General features: G+C 44.0%; 1 protein-coding gene across 1 annotated transcript in view; it reads right to left on the bottom strand.

The window, feature by feature from the left end:
• Positions 1-14,292: 14,292 nt before the first annotated feature.
• Positions 14,293-15,724, bottom strand: part of LOC126481773 (hemicentin-2-like) — a 705,691-nt gene continuing 704,259 nt past the window's right edge. Inside the window, exon 13 of the mRNA XM_050105728.1 lies at positions 14,293-14,636. Within this exon, the coding sequence (XP_049961685.1) occupies positions 14,293-14,636 (344 nt within the window). The remainder of the gene's footprint in view (positions 14,637-15,724) is intronic.

Below are 15,724 nucleotides of genomic sequence, written 5' to 3'. Positions count from 1 at the left end.
TTTACCACTGTTTCTGTCGTTCTTTCATTTGTTTGAATCTTAAAGGGCGGTTTTCTCCATAGATTAGTATTTAGCTTGTTTAATACTCTTCATTTATTTTTCTGCACCTTTACCTTGGGTGCTGTTGGTGTTTTGTGCAATTTCGAGTTGCTATAAATTTGAGGCTATCTATTGTTCACTGGGACAGTTAAAAGATTGCTCGTAACTTCCACTGCTAAAATTTGAGTGTACTCACGGTTTTCTTGGACAAAAAAGGAAAACGAAAATTTTTAGCTTTCAGTAACAGTTATTGTCAATCGTTTTAAATTCTGAGTGTGACATAATGGTGTTCGTCCTTTTAATGGTGAACTGTGTTTTAAATTACCCAAGGTACAGTCCTTCCACTCAACACTATCTTCTGACGCCGGCTTAGGCACAGTTACCAGGCTCAACCACTACCCTGTTCTAAATACACATATTAAAGCAAAACCGAGAGAAGTTTGCCATCTGGGTTACCAGACATACATTTAGTTCCAGCGTACGTATAATAACGCGAGGGAAAGACCTTTCATTAAGTTTAAAGTTTGCCATTCGCCAAGTCATTCCGGTGCAGTTTTACGATATTTAAATGTGCTAGTGGATTTTGTCAACTAACCCATCTGGCATCTTCTCTTGTTAAGTAAGAAACATTCTTCGGTACCTGAAATCTGCTAATTACATCAAGCCCTGGTTGTTTCAAGACTGAAAATGTCTTACTCACGTTACCTAATTATTGTACGTGCTTATCAGTTGTGCTGCATGAGCTATTACTATGTGCTGAAGTTTATTACTAAAATTGATGTCCGGCCAAATTGGAAGCTATAGAGGCGGAATGTATAGGCGGTATTACTCAACAGCCCAGCCTAGAGTAAACGCCGCTATACAAACGGGATCCTTATGGAAATAAGGCTCCTGATATCACTTACGGTTAAAGGGATTGTCCTACTTGATTCTTTTCAAATGATTTGTTTGTTGAAAAATTTTGGAAAGCTGGTTTTTTAACTTATTGTAAAGCTTTAACTAAAGGTTTTGTAGAAATTATTGAACATTTGAAAGCTGAAAGTTTTGATTGCTTTATATTTATTGTAAAGTTTGTGTAAACATTGTGGTTAATCTATTTCGTTACAAAATGTACCTAAATTCATTTGTCATGGTTCGGAAATACAAAGTACAAGAGATTTCAGTAAGTTGTAATTTTGAAATTAACCGTCTCTGGTATTTAGCACAATAAATAAGTTCTTTTAATGTGATGGTTAAACATATCTTGTCCCACCACACCTCCTAGTCCACAAGTTCGGAACTGCATGTTTGATCTAAAATAATTAATTTTTCTATGTTTAAAATTTTGCCTGAAATTAAATTTTTAATGTTATACGAGACTGAAAGACACTTTTTTTTTTTTTTTTTTTTTTTTTTTGCCCGAAGGTCGCAGGTGCACCGTTTACAGCTGGAGGTTATTGAAGGGTATGACGCCGTATTTCGCTAAGGGCAGTGTTCACTGGTGCTGTTTAAACTGCTTCGTGTGCAACAAGTTGACATGGTATTCTGAGTTGCAATACTGGCCCACTTTCCTGCTAGGAAACTTAAGTTTCGCTTACTACTAAAGTGTCCACATCAATGGACCAAAAATCACATTATTAGTGTTTATGCTGCTTCGTGTTTGCATGACCATTTCTACTGAGGTGTACAAATTCTTCATAGTTGGTTTCACTCTAATTGACGTAGCTGCCATGCATCTCATTTATGGGGAGACACGATGCAAGAGTCGACCAACAAAGCGGCGCTTGTCTGCAGAACTGTTTCCAGCGAGGAAGTTACCAAATCATATCACATTTCGAAGACTCGATGGCAGTGCTCGTGAAACAAGATCCTTTCTATCAAACCGATGAGAAACTGGTAGGCCTCGCAGTGCACGACCTTTTCAGTTTGAGGAAGCTGCGTTCGGACGAATGAGGGCAACCCAGCACCAGCACACGATCGATTCGTAGCCCAGGAACTAAATATCTCCTGTGCCAATGTGTGCAACTTCCAGTACAGTCGGACATGAAACAACTGAAGTATCAGTAGGTACAATACCTATCAGCTAATGGGTCTCCCCTGTGCATGTAATTCTGCCAATGGAATCTACACGAGACGTAAATATTCATGACTTCCCAATCGTGTGTTTCCTTTACAGATGGGACTGTCTTCACAAAGCAAGAAATATTCAACAGTATCAACAGTCTTATCTGGAAACTGGAAAAACCTAAGGCATCTCATGTGTCCCTCCACCAACGCAGAATTATCATAAAAGATTGGTTTATTATTGTTTGATCAGGCCGTATCTTCTGCGTAACACCGTCGGTGGAGGACATTACCGTGTCTGTCCTCCTGGAGCGCCACTAGCAATGTTGCAAAATGTTTCGATTGCTGTCTGGCAATGACTATGGTTCCAACGTGATGAGGCCCAACTACAAGTTGACGTTGATGTAGAGAACATTTAGATAACGTTCGTTCTTTGGATTGGGAGGGGTGCGTCAGTACCGTGGCTGCCACGTTCTTCCCATCTCTCTCCTATGAATTACTTTGTGTGTTGGGAGATGAAACGTTTAGCACACGAGACGCACAAAGACAATCTACAACAGTTGGCCGTCCGTTTGGCTAAGGCTGCAGCCATTACTTGCAAAATATCCCGGTAATTTGATCGTGCTACGCAATTAAAGAAAATTGAGGAAGTGTTAGATGACGATCAGTTTGGCTTTAGGAAAGGTAAAGGCACAAGAGGGGCAATTCTGACCTGGTGGTTGGCAATAATAATAACGGCGTGTGACGAGGGCCTCCAGTCGGGTAGACCGCTCGCCTGGTGCAAGTCTTTCGATTTGACGCCACTTCGGCGACTTGCGTGTCGATGGGGATGAAATGATGATGATTAGGACATCACAATACCCAGTCCCTAAGTGGAGTAAATCTCCGCCCCAGCCGGGAATCGAACTCGGGCCCTTAGGATTGACAGTCCGTCGTGTTGACCACTGAGCTACCGGGGATGGACGGTTGGTCATGGAAACAACACTTACCAAAAGAACAAGCCTCTTTCATAGGATTTATCGACCTAGAAAAAGCGTTCGACAATGCAAAATGGTGCAAGACGTTCGAAATTCTGCGGAAAATAGGGGTAAGTTACAGGAAGAGACGGGTAATATACAAAAGGTACATGGGCCTCGAGGGAATAATAACAGTAGACAACCGAGAACGAAGTGCTCAGACTAAAAATGATAAGATTCGCTGATGACATTGCTACCCTGAGTGATAGTGAAAAGAATTGTATGATCTTCTGATTGGAGTGAACAGTCTAATGAGGACAGCATATGGACTGAGAGTAAATGGAAGACAGAAATGAGAACGGCGAAAAACTTAATATCAGGATTGATGGTCACGAAGAAGATGAAGTTAAGAAATTGTATTAGTACCTAGGCTGGAAAATAACCAGCGTCGGACGGAGCAAGAAGAACACCAAAAGCAGACTAGCACTGGCAGAAAAGGTATCCCTGGCCAAGAGAACTCTGTCAGTATCAAACATAGGCCATAATTTGAGGAACACATTTCTGAGAATGTATGTTTGGAGACCAGCATTGAATGGTAGCGAAACATAGAAAAACGAGAACAGAAGAGAATCGAAGCATTTAAGATACGGTGCTACAGACGGATGTTGAAAATTGGTCGGATTGATAAGGTAAGGAATGAGGAGGTTCTGCGCAGAATGTGAGAGGAAAGGAATATACGGAAAAAACTGAGAAGGAGAAGGGATAAGATGATAGAACATCTATGAAGATATCAGGGAATGACTTCCATGGTACTAGAGGGATGTCTAGAGGGCAAAAACTGTAGAGAAAGACAGATATTGGAATACACCTAGTAAATACGTAAGGACGTAGGCTGCAAATGCCAATGAAGAGGTTGGCACAGGAGAGGATTTCGTGGCGGGCCGCATCAAACCAGTCAAATGACTGATGACTCAAAGAATCAAAAAAGCACACAGAATCCAGTTGCGCATTTTCAGTAGTATCTCTATATAAAGTAATACTCATAACACGCCCATCTGAAAATCTTCGATGAACATCACTAATTTCAATAACTTCACGGACCGCTAGCGGTGAAACAGTACACCTGTGGCACTATCGTCAGAGAACAAAGTGTTTTTATCTCATCTAAATACACAGAAATTTCATATACGTTCCCCTTTACACCATGTGTTTCATAGTGTCTTCATGAAATTGAAAAACATAATTTTTGCGCTGAGTGCCCATTTTCTGTAGACGGTCGACAAAATTTTCCGAAGCGAAAGAAAGAATTAAGGGTGCTTACTTGTTTTTGTAAGCTCTAGGCCTGAAGCTATTCGATGCTCTCAGGAAGAGAACTGCATCCTGTGGGGCTACCGGTCCAAAGATATTCCTGCCCATATTTCACTTGCCGTAACAATGCGCAGGGCAGTACTGGTACTCCACGAGTTTGAGCTGTGCAGAGGCAGAGCGCCGAAGTGGCGACCCTGCCCGAGGCGCTGTGAATACTGTACGAGCCGACACTATGCAGAGCTGTGGTGAAAAGTTGCGACCACCCCGGGTGTATCCAGTAACAAACAGCAAGTGCAAAATCTTGCACGCTTACTGTCGCGGGTACTTGCAGCCACTGGCCAAGCGCACAGAGGCGAGATCTTGAGACAAAACATATGCATAAATAATCATCAAGTACGTAGGAAATCCATGACAACGATTTAAATTCTCCCCCGTTCCAGTCGCGAAGGTTCTCAGGAAGATAAACTGTTGTCAGCTCGAATCTCTCTACTGTTACTTTCATGGTCTTTTCTCGAGATGTACGTACGAAGAACGTACGTCCTCGAAAACTTATAAAGTGCATTTGTATAGATAGGTTTGGTGTAATCTATACAAATATATGCTATAGGTTCGCTAGTTTCAACTAAGCAGACCACCAAAACAACATTGCTACAAACTCTGAAATGTCCTTCTACATGGCAGAAAAATGTTCTCCCATATAACAATCTGCCGTGTAATCTGTTAAAAAAATCGCTATCAATGGGTTTCGAGCTCCGAATTTTTAATTCAACGATTTGAAGCTCTACCAACTTACTTATCAGAAACATTCAGACTTAGAGCTTACAGATACGGTTTGCCTATACTCTGATATTTTTAATTACCATTTACGCATCTTCTGCTGGACGACAGCACACAGCAGGAACTAAATCAGTATTTTGTTTGATGCTCTATCGAAACACGAGTTTTGGTACCGATCTGAGTGTCTGACATCTGGAGGTTTGGGTGTGAGCATCTCTGTCACACATTCGCGCTTGCTAAATGAAGCTGTAAGTAAACACGCTGCTGTTCTTAGGATCTTCTCTTATTTCCTTTGCAAATACTACCTAGTATGGGCGAAACAGGATTTTGTAAGCTGTCTTCTTTGCGGATGGCCTTCACTGAGTCGTCTTGTCACAGCTCGCGCTGTTCCTCCCGTCGGAGGTTCGAGTCCTCCCTCGGGCATGGGTATGTGTTAGTTTAAGTCGTGGTGTAAGTAGTGTGTAAGCTGACGGACCGATGACCTCAACCGTTTGGTTGGTTGAAATGGCTCTGAGCACTAAGGGATTTAACTGCTGTGGTCATCAGTCCCCTAGAACTTAGAACTACTTAAACCTAACTAACCTAAGGACATCATACACATCCATGCCCGAGGCAGGATTAAGGACATCACACACATCCATGCCCGAGGCAGGATTCGAACCTGCGACCGTAGCGGTCGCGTGGTTCCAAACTGTAGCGCCTAGAACCGCTCGGCACTCCGGCCGACCACCAGTTTGGCCCCATAAGATCTTATCACTTACCACTGCCTTCATTTCGACTTCCAGTGAATCCCAGTCTGGAACTGCCTTACCTGAGATTAGTTTTAGGAGGTCGTTTGTGTTTATTATTACTGCCTTGACGAACAAAACGACGGTAATACTATCGTTGAAGACGTTAGTCCCATTAACGATGTTGTAGGAATCCAGGTAACCTGAGAGCTATGGGAGCGTTGAAACTCTGGCATATGGACGACTTGATCGGTCCTGGAAACGTGAACGGACAGGTGAGGTTGTTAAGCAGAACGCTCGAAATAAGAGCCAAATCAAGGTTCGAGTCCCGATCTGGCGGAAGTTTTCAGGTGCACCAGTAGGTATAATTCTCATTCCTAATACAGCACATATCAAAAATATCAGCATTGTGACATATTTCGTAACGTTCCTATTGATGTTGCTCCATACACATACTTGTAGATATTTTATGGTTGTGACCGCTTCCACAGATTGTTCCGAAATTGTGTGATCATGCAGTAATCGGTAGTTCTGCCTACGTATGTGCATTACTCAGCTCTTATGTGTTTAAAGTTAAGATCGACTGCCAATCCCCGCAAGTCTACCTCCATTTCGCCATAATTTTCTGTGTCACGGCTTCTCTGAGTACAGCAGCACCATCCGCAAAGAGCCTCATGAAATTTCCGATGTCATCCGCTAGGTCATTTATAAATTATATATTGTCAACAGCAGTGGTCTTGCAACACTTCCTGGTATGTGCCCCAGTTTCCTTTGATGCCTGAAGATTTATCTTCTTTGATACTGAAATGCTCAGTTCCGATTTACTAGAAACCCTTGAACTCATCAAAAGTGGCCTTCTATTCCGTAGACTCGTATTTTCCTCATTATGCCGCAGAGTGGAACCGAATTGAACGTTTTCGGAATTTAAGGAACGCGGCGTCAAATTGGTCATCGTTATGTACCGTGATCTGGGCCTCGTGGACGAACGGAAAGGTCTGGGTTTCACACGATCGCTATTTTGCGAAGTCATTTTGATTCTTTCAGAGGAGATTTTCAGTCTTGGCGAAGAACCTTTTCCGTATAGCCTCAAAGAAGCCTCTCCATTGCCATTACAAGGTCCTAATAAAAATCTGCTTGAATGAAGCTACATCTGTGCTAATTTTTCCAGGGTTGTAGGCGGGTGATACGTGTTAGTTCGTTTCTGTACTCTTATTTCTTACGTTTCACTCTAAATTGACTGAAATTTGTTACAATCTAAGTTCTAGCCCGTTTATTTTTAATAGGTAACTTAAGTCGTTGCAGGGATTAAGCAGTTTATTTATAATATATTTCGTTCTCTGATGGCTGTTTAGCATGCGATCCTTTCTGTAGTTAAGCTACGTCCTAGATGAGCTAGGGTAAGCAGAGAGCCCCATGGCAGTGACTTGGTGTCCCGTCGAGCTTACCCCACCACTCCTCCCCGACCCCTTCCCCCCCCCCCCCCCATTAGTCCCCTGTTCGGGAAGAACGCGAGGCGCATGAAGCGAAGTGTGCACTTGTGGCATGTACAAAGCTACAGCCAAAGCAATCTGTGCCCTGGACGTCTGGGAGTCGCATTCCAGCAGTTTTTCATGTAATGTTCACAACACAGTGTGGGGTCCTGGCGTCCACTCGAAGATGTTATGTGACTTGCAATGACGAGTATCTGCCCTTGTGCAGAAGCTTGGCTTTCACAAGTTTTGTCATCGGGTCAAAATATATTTCAAAAGAACTCCGGTTCTTGCAAATGTGTGGCTTTCCTGGAATGCTGCTGGGGCCATGGGGGGGGGGGGGGCGAGTTTCTGTTTTGTGGGAAGCGACACAGCTTAATTATTTCCAAGGAATTATTATGTTTTCCTAAGCGATGGGCCAACTTCCTGGCACCGGATGACCACGATGTTGTCGAAGAAGTTAAAAGAGGGCTCATTATTGGTTAATCCTAAAAAATAGCAGAGAATGGGGAGTCAGAACGCCAGTTTCCAAGAAATTCCGATGTGAGGACTATCATGACTTATCTACACACTAAGAGTGTAACACATAACTGTTTGAGAACTGAGCTCAGGGGGGATAGGTGATTGGTTAACTCTGTAAATCTTTTGGTAGCTGCAGAGATAGTGCCTTTACTTACAACAGTATCAAATGGTTCAAATGGCTCTCAGCACTATGGGACTTAACTGCTGTGGTCATCAGTCCGCTAGAACTTAGAACTACTTAAACCTAACTAACCTAAGGACATCACACACATCCATGCCCGAGCCAGGATTCGAACCAGCGACCGTAGCGGTCACGCGGTTCCAGACTGTAGCGCCTATAACCGCACGGCCACTCCGGCCGGCACAACAGTATCATTGGCTACCATTTTGCAGAGCGTTTTTCATTGGTGCATGACAACTGAGTGGACTTGCAGAGAGGATGGACAGGTCTTTGTTAGTTAATACTTGGTCTGGGGATTCAGAAGAGAGTAGTTTCGTTGGAGATACTCAAGAAATGCTCTTGAGGGAGGCCTTAGTCTGTAACTATAAAAAAGTTATGTTCCCACAAACGCAGTCTGATGTGTTGCAAAATGCAGCAGGACATGGCACTCACAGCATTCCACAGAGCTGGATGCAGAAGATGGTGAGAAACTGTAGCTTAGGCGAGCAGGGTATTAGACATAAGATTTCACGTGCGTTAGTACACGTATTATCGGCCCCTGGTTGCTGAGTGGTCAGCGTGACGGAATATCATTCCTACCGGCCCGGGTCCGATTCCCGGCTGTGTCGGAGATTATCTCCACTCAGGGACTGGGTGTTGTGTTGTGCTTATCATCATCATTTCATACCCGTCGATACCCAAGTAGCCGAAGTGGCGTCAACTCGAAAGACTTGCACCAGGTCTACCCGACGGGAGGGCCTAGCCACACGGTATTTGCATTTTTAGTACAAGTATTGTTGGGGTTAAGTAGGTTATGCGAATCTTATATTTCTTCCGAGTGATTAATGGCTCATTTATAACTCAACGAGCGATGTTGTTTCCATATTACAGTTACTTATTCTTCTGGCGCTATCGGGTAATCACTTTGCGTCCACTGCAGATTTGTCTTCACATGCCTCATTTCTAAGATTCCCGTTCTGTTCCATTCTCCTAAACTATCTGTTCTTTTCCTGGTCATTTGTGTATTAGTTGACAGCTATTCCATGTTAACAATTGCTTGTTTTCGTGTTCTCTGCTCTTTTCAAGACGGAATAAATCCTGTGATTATTTTTTTTTCATGTTTATGTATGCAGGGAAGTTTGAAATAAAAGGTGCTTTATTGGGACTAGCGTTTCATTAAATATATAGCTGATTCCTCTGTTTATTATATTTTGTGAGCCGCAACATCAGTGTCACATGTTTGCTATGGCCATCCATATCCCGTTACCTCCCCACTGCACTACAGTTCATTAACGCTAATCTGCCCACGGAGAGCGATTAGCTGTCGGCCTGTCCAACTAATGTCGATCATTCTGACATCCACAGGGTAGGTGGAAACCTCAGCTTACCTCTCAACCCAAATATGATGGAGTTTTTTTTTTTTTTTTGGTCATCAGTCTACTGACTGGTTTGATGCGGCCCGCCACGAATTCCTTTCCTGTGCTAACCTCTTCATCTCAGAGTAGCACTTGCAACCTGCGTCCTCAATTATTTGCTTGACGTATTCCAGTCTCTGTCTTCCTCTACAGTTTTTGCCCTCTACAGCTCCCTCTAGTACCATGGAAGTCATTCCCTCATGTCTCAGCAGATGTCCTATCATCCTGTCCTCCTTATCAGTGTTTTCCACATATTCCTTTCCTCTCCGATTCTGCGTAGAACCTCCTCATACCTTACCTTATCAGTCCACCTAATTTTCATCATTCGTCTATAGCACCACATCTCAAATGCTTCGATTCTCTTCTGTTCCGGTTTTCCCACAGTCCATGTTTCACTACCATACAATGCTGTACTCCAGACGTACATCCTCAGAAATTTCTTCCTCAAATTAAGGCCGGTATTTGATATTAGTAGATTTCTCTTGACCAGAAATGCCTTTTTTGCCATAGCGAGTCTGCTTTTGATGTCCTCCTTGCTCCGTCCGTCATTGGTTATTTTACTGCCTAGGTAGCAGAATTCCTTAACTTCATTGACTTCGTGACCATCAAACCTGTTGTTAATTTTCTCTCTGTTCTCATATCTACTACTTCCCATTACCTTCGTCTTTCTCCGATTTACTCTCAAACCATACTGTGTACTCATTAGACTGTTCATTCCGTTCAACAGATCATTAAATTCTTCTTCACTTTCACTCAGGATAGCAATGTCATCAGCGAATCGTATCATTGATATCTTTTCACCTTGTATTTTAATTCCACTCCTGAACCTTTCTTTTATTTCCATCTTTGCTTCCTCGATGTACAGATTGAAGAGTAGGGGCGAAAGGCTACAGCCTTGTCGTACACCCTTCTTAATACGAGCACTTCGTTCTTGATCGTCCACTCTTATTATTCCCTCTTCGTTGTTGTCCCTATAGCTTACCCCTAGTTTTTTCAGAATCTCGAACAGCTTGCACCATTTTATATTGTCGAAAGATTTTTCCAGGTCGACAAATCCTATGAAAGTGTCTTGATTTTTCTTTAGCCTTGCTTCCATTATTAGCCGTAACGTCAGAATTGCCTCTATCGTCCCTTTACTTTTCCTAAAGCGAAACTGATCTTCACCTAGCGCATTCTCAATTTTCTTTTCCATTCTTCTGTATATTATTCTTGTAAGCAGCTTCGATGCATGAGCTGTTAAGCTGACTGTGCGATAATTCTCGCACTTGTCAGCTCTTGCCGTCTTCGGAATTGTGTGGATGATGCTTTTCCGAAAGTCGGATGGTATATCGACAGACTCATAAATTCTACGCACCAACGTGAATAGTCGTTTTGTTGCCACTTCCCCCAATGATTTTAGAAATTATGATGGAATGTTATCTATCCCTTCTGCCTTATTTGACCGTAAGTCCTCCAAAGCTCTTTTAAATTCCGATTCTAATACTGGATCCCCTATCTCTTCTAAAACGACTCCTGTTTCTTCTTCTATCACATCAGACAAATCTTCCCCCTCATAGAGGCTTTCAATGTATTCTTTCCACCTATCTGCTCTCTCCTTTGCATTTAACAGTGGAATTCCCGTTGCACTCTTAATGTTACCACCGTTGCTTTTAATGTCACCAAAGGTTGTCTTGACTTTCCTGTATGCTGAGACTGTCCTTCCGACAATCGTATCTTTTTCGATGTCTTCACATTTTTCCTGCAGCCATTTCGTCTTAGCTTCCCAGCACTTCCTATTTATTTCATTCCTCAGCGACTTGTATTTCCGTCTTCCTGATTTTCCCGGAACATGTTTATACTTCCTCCTTTCATCAATCAACTGAAGTATTTCTTCTGTTACCCATGGTTTCTTCGCAGCTACCTTCTTTGTACCTATGATTTCCTTCCCAACTTCTGTGATGGCCCTTTTTAGAGATGTCCATTCCTCTTCAACTGTACTGCCTACTGCGCTATTCCTTATTCCTGTACCTACAGCGTTAGAGAACTTCAAACGTATCTCGTCATTCCTGAGTACTTCCGTATCCCACTTCTTTGCGTATTGATTCTTCCTGACTAATGTCTTGAACTTCAGCCTACTCTTCATCACTACTATATTGTGATCTGAGTCTATATCTGCTCCTTGGTACGCCTTACAATCCAGTATCTGATTTCGGAATCTCTGTCTAACCATGATGTAATCTAATTGAAATCTTCCCTTATCTCCTCCTCTAGTGATTCTTGAACAGGGTATTCGCTATTACTAACTGAAACTTGTTACTGAACTCCAATTAGTCTTCCTCCTCTTTGATTCCTTGTCCCAAGCCCATAATCTCCTGTAACCTTTTCTTCTACTCTTTCCCCTACAACTGCATCCCAGTCGCCCATGACTATTAGATTTTCGTCCCCCTTTACATACTGCATTAGCCTTTCAATATACTCATACACTTTCTCTAGCAGTTCATCTTCAGCTTGCGACGTCGGCATGTATACCTGAACTATCGTTGTCGGTGTTGGTCTGCTGTCGATTCTGATTAGAACAACCCGGTCACTAAACTGTTAACAGTAACACACCCTCTGCCCTACCTTCCTATTCATAACGAATCCTACACCTGTTATACCATTTTCTGCTGCAGTTCATATTACCCGATACTCATCTGACCAGAAATCCTTGTTTTCCTTCCACTTCACTTCACTGACCCCTACTATATCTAGATTGAGCCTTTGAATTTCCCTTTTGAGATTTTCTAGTTTCCCTACCACGTTCAAGCTTCTGACATTCCACGCCCCGACTCGTAGAACGTTATCCTCTCGTTGATTATTCAATCTTTTTCTCATGGTAGCCTCCCCCTTGGCAGTCCCCTCCCGGAGATCCGAATGGGGGACTATTCCGGAATCTTTTGCCGATGGAGAGATCATCATGACACTTCTTCAGTTACAGGCCACATGTCTTGTGGATACACGTTACGTGTCTATAATGCAGTGGTTTCCATTGCCTTCTGCATCCTCATGTCATTGATCATTGCTGATTCTTCCGCCCTTAGGGGCAATTTCCCACCCCAAGGACAAGAGAGTGCGCTGAACCTCTATCCGCTCCTCCACCCTCTTTGACAAGGCCGTTGGCAGAATGAGGCTGACTTCTTATGCCGGAAGTCTTTGGCCGCCAATGCTGATTATTTATCAAAATTTAAGCAGTGGCGGGGATCGAACGCGGGACCGGAGACGTTTTGATTATGAATCAAAGACGCTACCCATTTTTTGGTGGTTTTTTTTGCTCTACCGACCTTTTTTTTCTGATAAAATAAAATAAAAATAGAAACGCGGTTCCTCCGCTTTATGGTCCAACAACGCGACCACTTTTTTTTGTTTTTTTATGTTTTTTTTTTTGGGAATAGGAAGGCAGGGTAAACAAACAATCTTTAATCGTACAATTGTGCTGTCCTAGGGATAAGAAAAGTATCAAGACAGCAAAAACAATTTGGAAATCATAAAATCAACGCAAAGGCCGCCCTCTTCTTTTTCTTTTTTTGTAGCAGGAATAAAGTAAATGACAATCCTAGTCACGGGCGGGAGTGAAAATGAAGTTATCATCTGCATCACAATCCCTGCAGCACGCGGTGTTGCATCATAAACCTGGCAGAAAGCCATATAATCTTGACCATTTCTGCCAGTGTGGGCGGTATTTATGTCTCCTGCGTCGACCATTCGAAGGACCATTATCTGAGGCGGTTTCGGGACCTAGACCACGGGTACATGGGGTTTAAGTAGGGGAAAAGGATAGGCCATTCATTCGCTGAAGGTCCTCTCTTTCCAACAGCTCCTCCACCGTCAGTCCCGCATTGCCATACACAAAAATAAAATCTGGCCAAATGCACCGCTGAAGCCATGCGCTTGGGAAATGAGTACTGTGTCACAAAAAAGTTGACTTGTGAGTGGACTGCAGTCAGAGATTCGATTTAACTATGGTCTTGCAACATTATATTTCCCCACAACTCAGCATCTGGGTGGCCAAAGCGGTAATGTTCGACAATGTTGGGCGTACCTTCTATGGCGAGACGTGGGAACACGCCACAGATCGAGGAAAAACTGTCGAAGTAGATCATTTCCTTGATCTAGGGGGTATGGTGTGCGGGAGCATAACACAGCATCGGCGTACTGATCTCCAGATCCCTGAACACAGTACACAAGCTGCTCAAAGATATTGTGATATTGTGGCACAGTACTCCGTCCCTGTATGCGTCTTGGGTTCGTTTTCATGGATGAAAATGTTCGATCACATTGATCAGCATTGGTGGAGGATCACTTCGGACGAGATTACATTCGGAGAAACACTGGTCTGCCGTTCCCCCGTCTTAAATCCCATTGAATAAGTGTCGGACGCTTTGGGGAGATCTATTTGAGCACGTCCATGCACCGTTGCCATCCACCATCTTTCAACCGCACTGTTAGGGGAATAGAACGTCCTATCTCTAATAACTCCTTTCCAGTATTGTGGCCAGCATGTGAGCTTGTGGCAGAGTATAGGTGCCATTCTTGGTGATCACACACCCAATTTCGAATCCCGTCCCACCTTTTCTAATATCTAGGTGACCATCATAAATCGGAGTGGCTTCTGTCTACTTATGGACTTTGAGTGGAGGTGTCGTTTATGTATGTCATTGCATGTTTCTTTCTGTTATTTTCTATATATTGTACTGTACTCTAGCAGCTCTTTTTATGTATGTTACTTGGCTGTGGCACATCAATCTTTGAGTTTTGCAAATTATTGTGGTTTAAAAATTGTACTTTGAGCTTAACTTTCCCTGACAACGGTAGACTGTGACCCTCACATAGCAACTAGATGTGAAGAAGATGAAGCGTTTAATGACAGAGCGCCCAGGGCGCGGCCTTACCGTGGTGGCCGGCCTTGAGCTGGCGCTCGAGCGCCGCCATGGTGGTGACGGCGAGGAAGACGGGCTCGCTGCGGCCCTTGGAGTTGTACGCGAAGACGGCGAGGTGGTGCAGCTCGCCGGCGCGCAGCTGCTGCACGTGGAAGGTGGGTGCGCCGGCGCTCAGGTTGGCGCGCAGTTCGCCGGAGTCGTCCTCGCGGACCTCCAGCAGGAAGGACTGCGGCAAGCCGCCGCTGAAGCCCTCTGCGCACCGGAGCGACAGCGCGTGCGCCGTCACGTTTCCCACCGTGCAGTTCTGCACCTTGTCCGGGCGACCTGCCGGCGGCAGGGCAAAGGGGTCAGCTCTCGCAGGTGGCAGTCGTTACAGCATGCTCGGGTACTTAAGCAGCTTAAAGCTATTTAGACCTATGTTACGTTACTGCTCAGTTATTCCAGCAGTATACCTGCAATTGTTTCCACCAAGAGAAATAACCAGGCGAAACTCACATCTGTGAAATAATGTCGAACAACCTATCTAGAATGGTAAGCCATGGTCCAGCAGGGCTGTGTGATTTACAACGGAAACTCCCCATCGCACCCCCATCAGATTTAGTGGTGAAATGGCCCTGTGGATAGTCCGTGAAAACTGAACGCAGATCGGTCATGAAAACAAGAAGAAAGTGTATTGAAGTGTGCAAAAGGTGTTGGACTACAAAGCGGGAGATCCGTGTTCAAATCTCCCTCGTGTCCTTTTTTTTCACGAAAATATGAACTTCCCCTCCGATGACTGATGTCTGTGCTCTCCTTCCGTAGTCTTAGCAATTATTATACGATACATTGGTTATGCACCCATGCTCATAAATTAAGGATAATTGCAGAATGTGGTGCTACACAATCTGGCACTGTACAGAACTGGCGCTAATAGCATAGGCATATAGGGAACACACACGACACAGATCTGACAGTCCACGGTATTGGTGATAAGTTGAAAAAAACCGTCCCGACACCCATGTGCTACAAAACACCACTGTTTCCTGCGCATTTACCCCGATATCAGTATGGGATATGATCACCGTGCACACGTACACAGGCCGCACAATGGGTTAGCATACTCTGTACCACGTAGTCGAGCAGCTGCTGGGGTATAACCTTCCATTTTTGCACCAGTGCCTGTCGGAGCTCCTGAAGTGACCTAGGGGTTTGAAGACGTGCAGCGATAAGTCGACCGAGAGCATCCCAGACGTGCTCGATGGCGTTTAGTTATGGAGAACAGGCAGGCCACTCCATTCGCCTGATATCTTCTGTTTCAAGGTACTCCTCCACGATGGCACCTCCGCGGGGCCGTATGTTATCACCTATAGGAGGAAGATGGGATCCTTTGCAGCCCTGAAAAGGCGGACATACTGGATCAAAATGACGTCCCG

Source organism: Schistocerca serialis, chromosome 5 (genome assembly GCF_023864345.2).
Source record: "Schistocerca serialis cubense isolate TAMUIC-IGC-003099 chromosome 5, iqSchSeri2.2, whole genome shotgun sequence".
Classification (NCBI taxonomy): Eukaryota; Metazoa; Arthropoda; class Insecta; order Orthoptera; family Acrididae; genus Schistocerca; species Schistocerca serialis.
The sequence above is the reverse complement of the archived record's forward strand: the minus strand, read 5'-3'. Positions and strand labels throughout refer to the sequence as shown.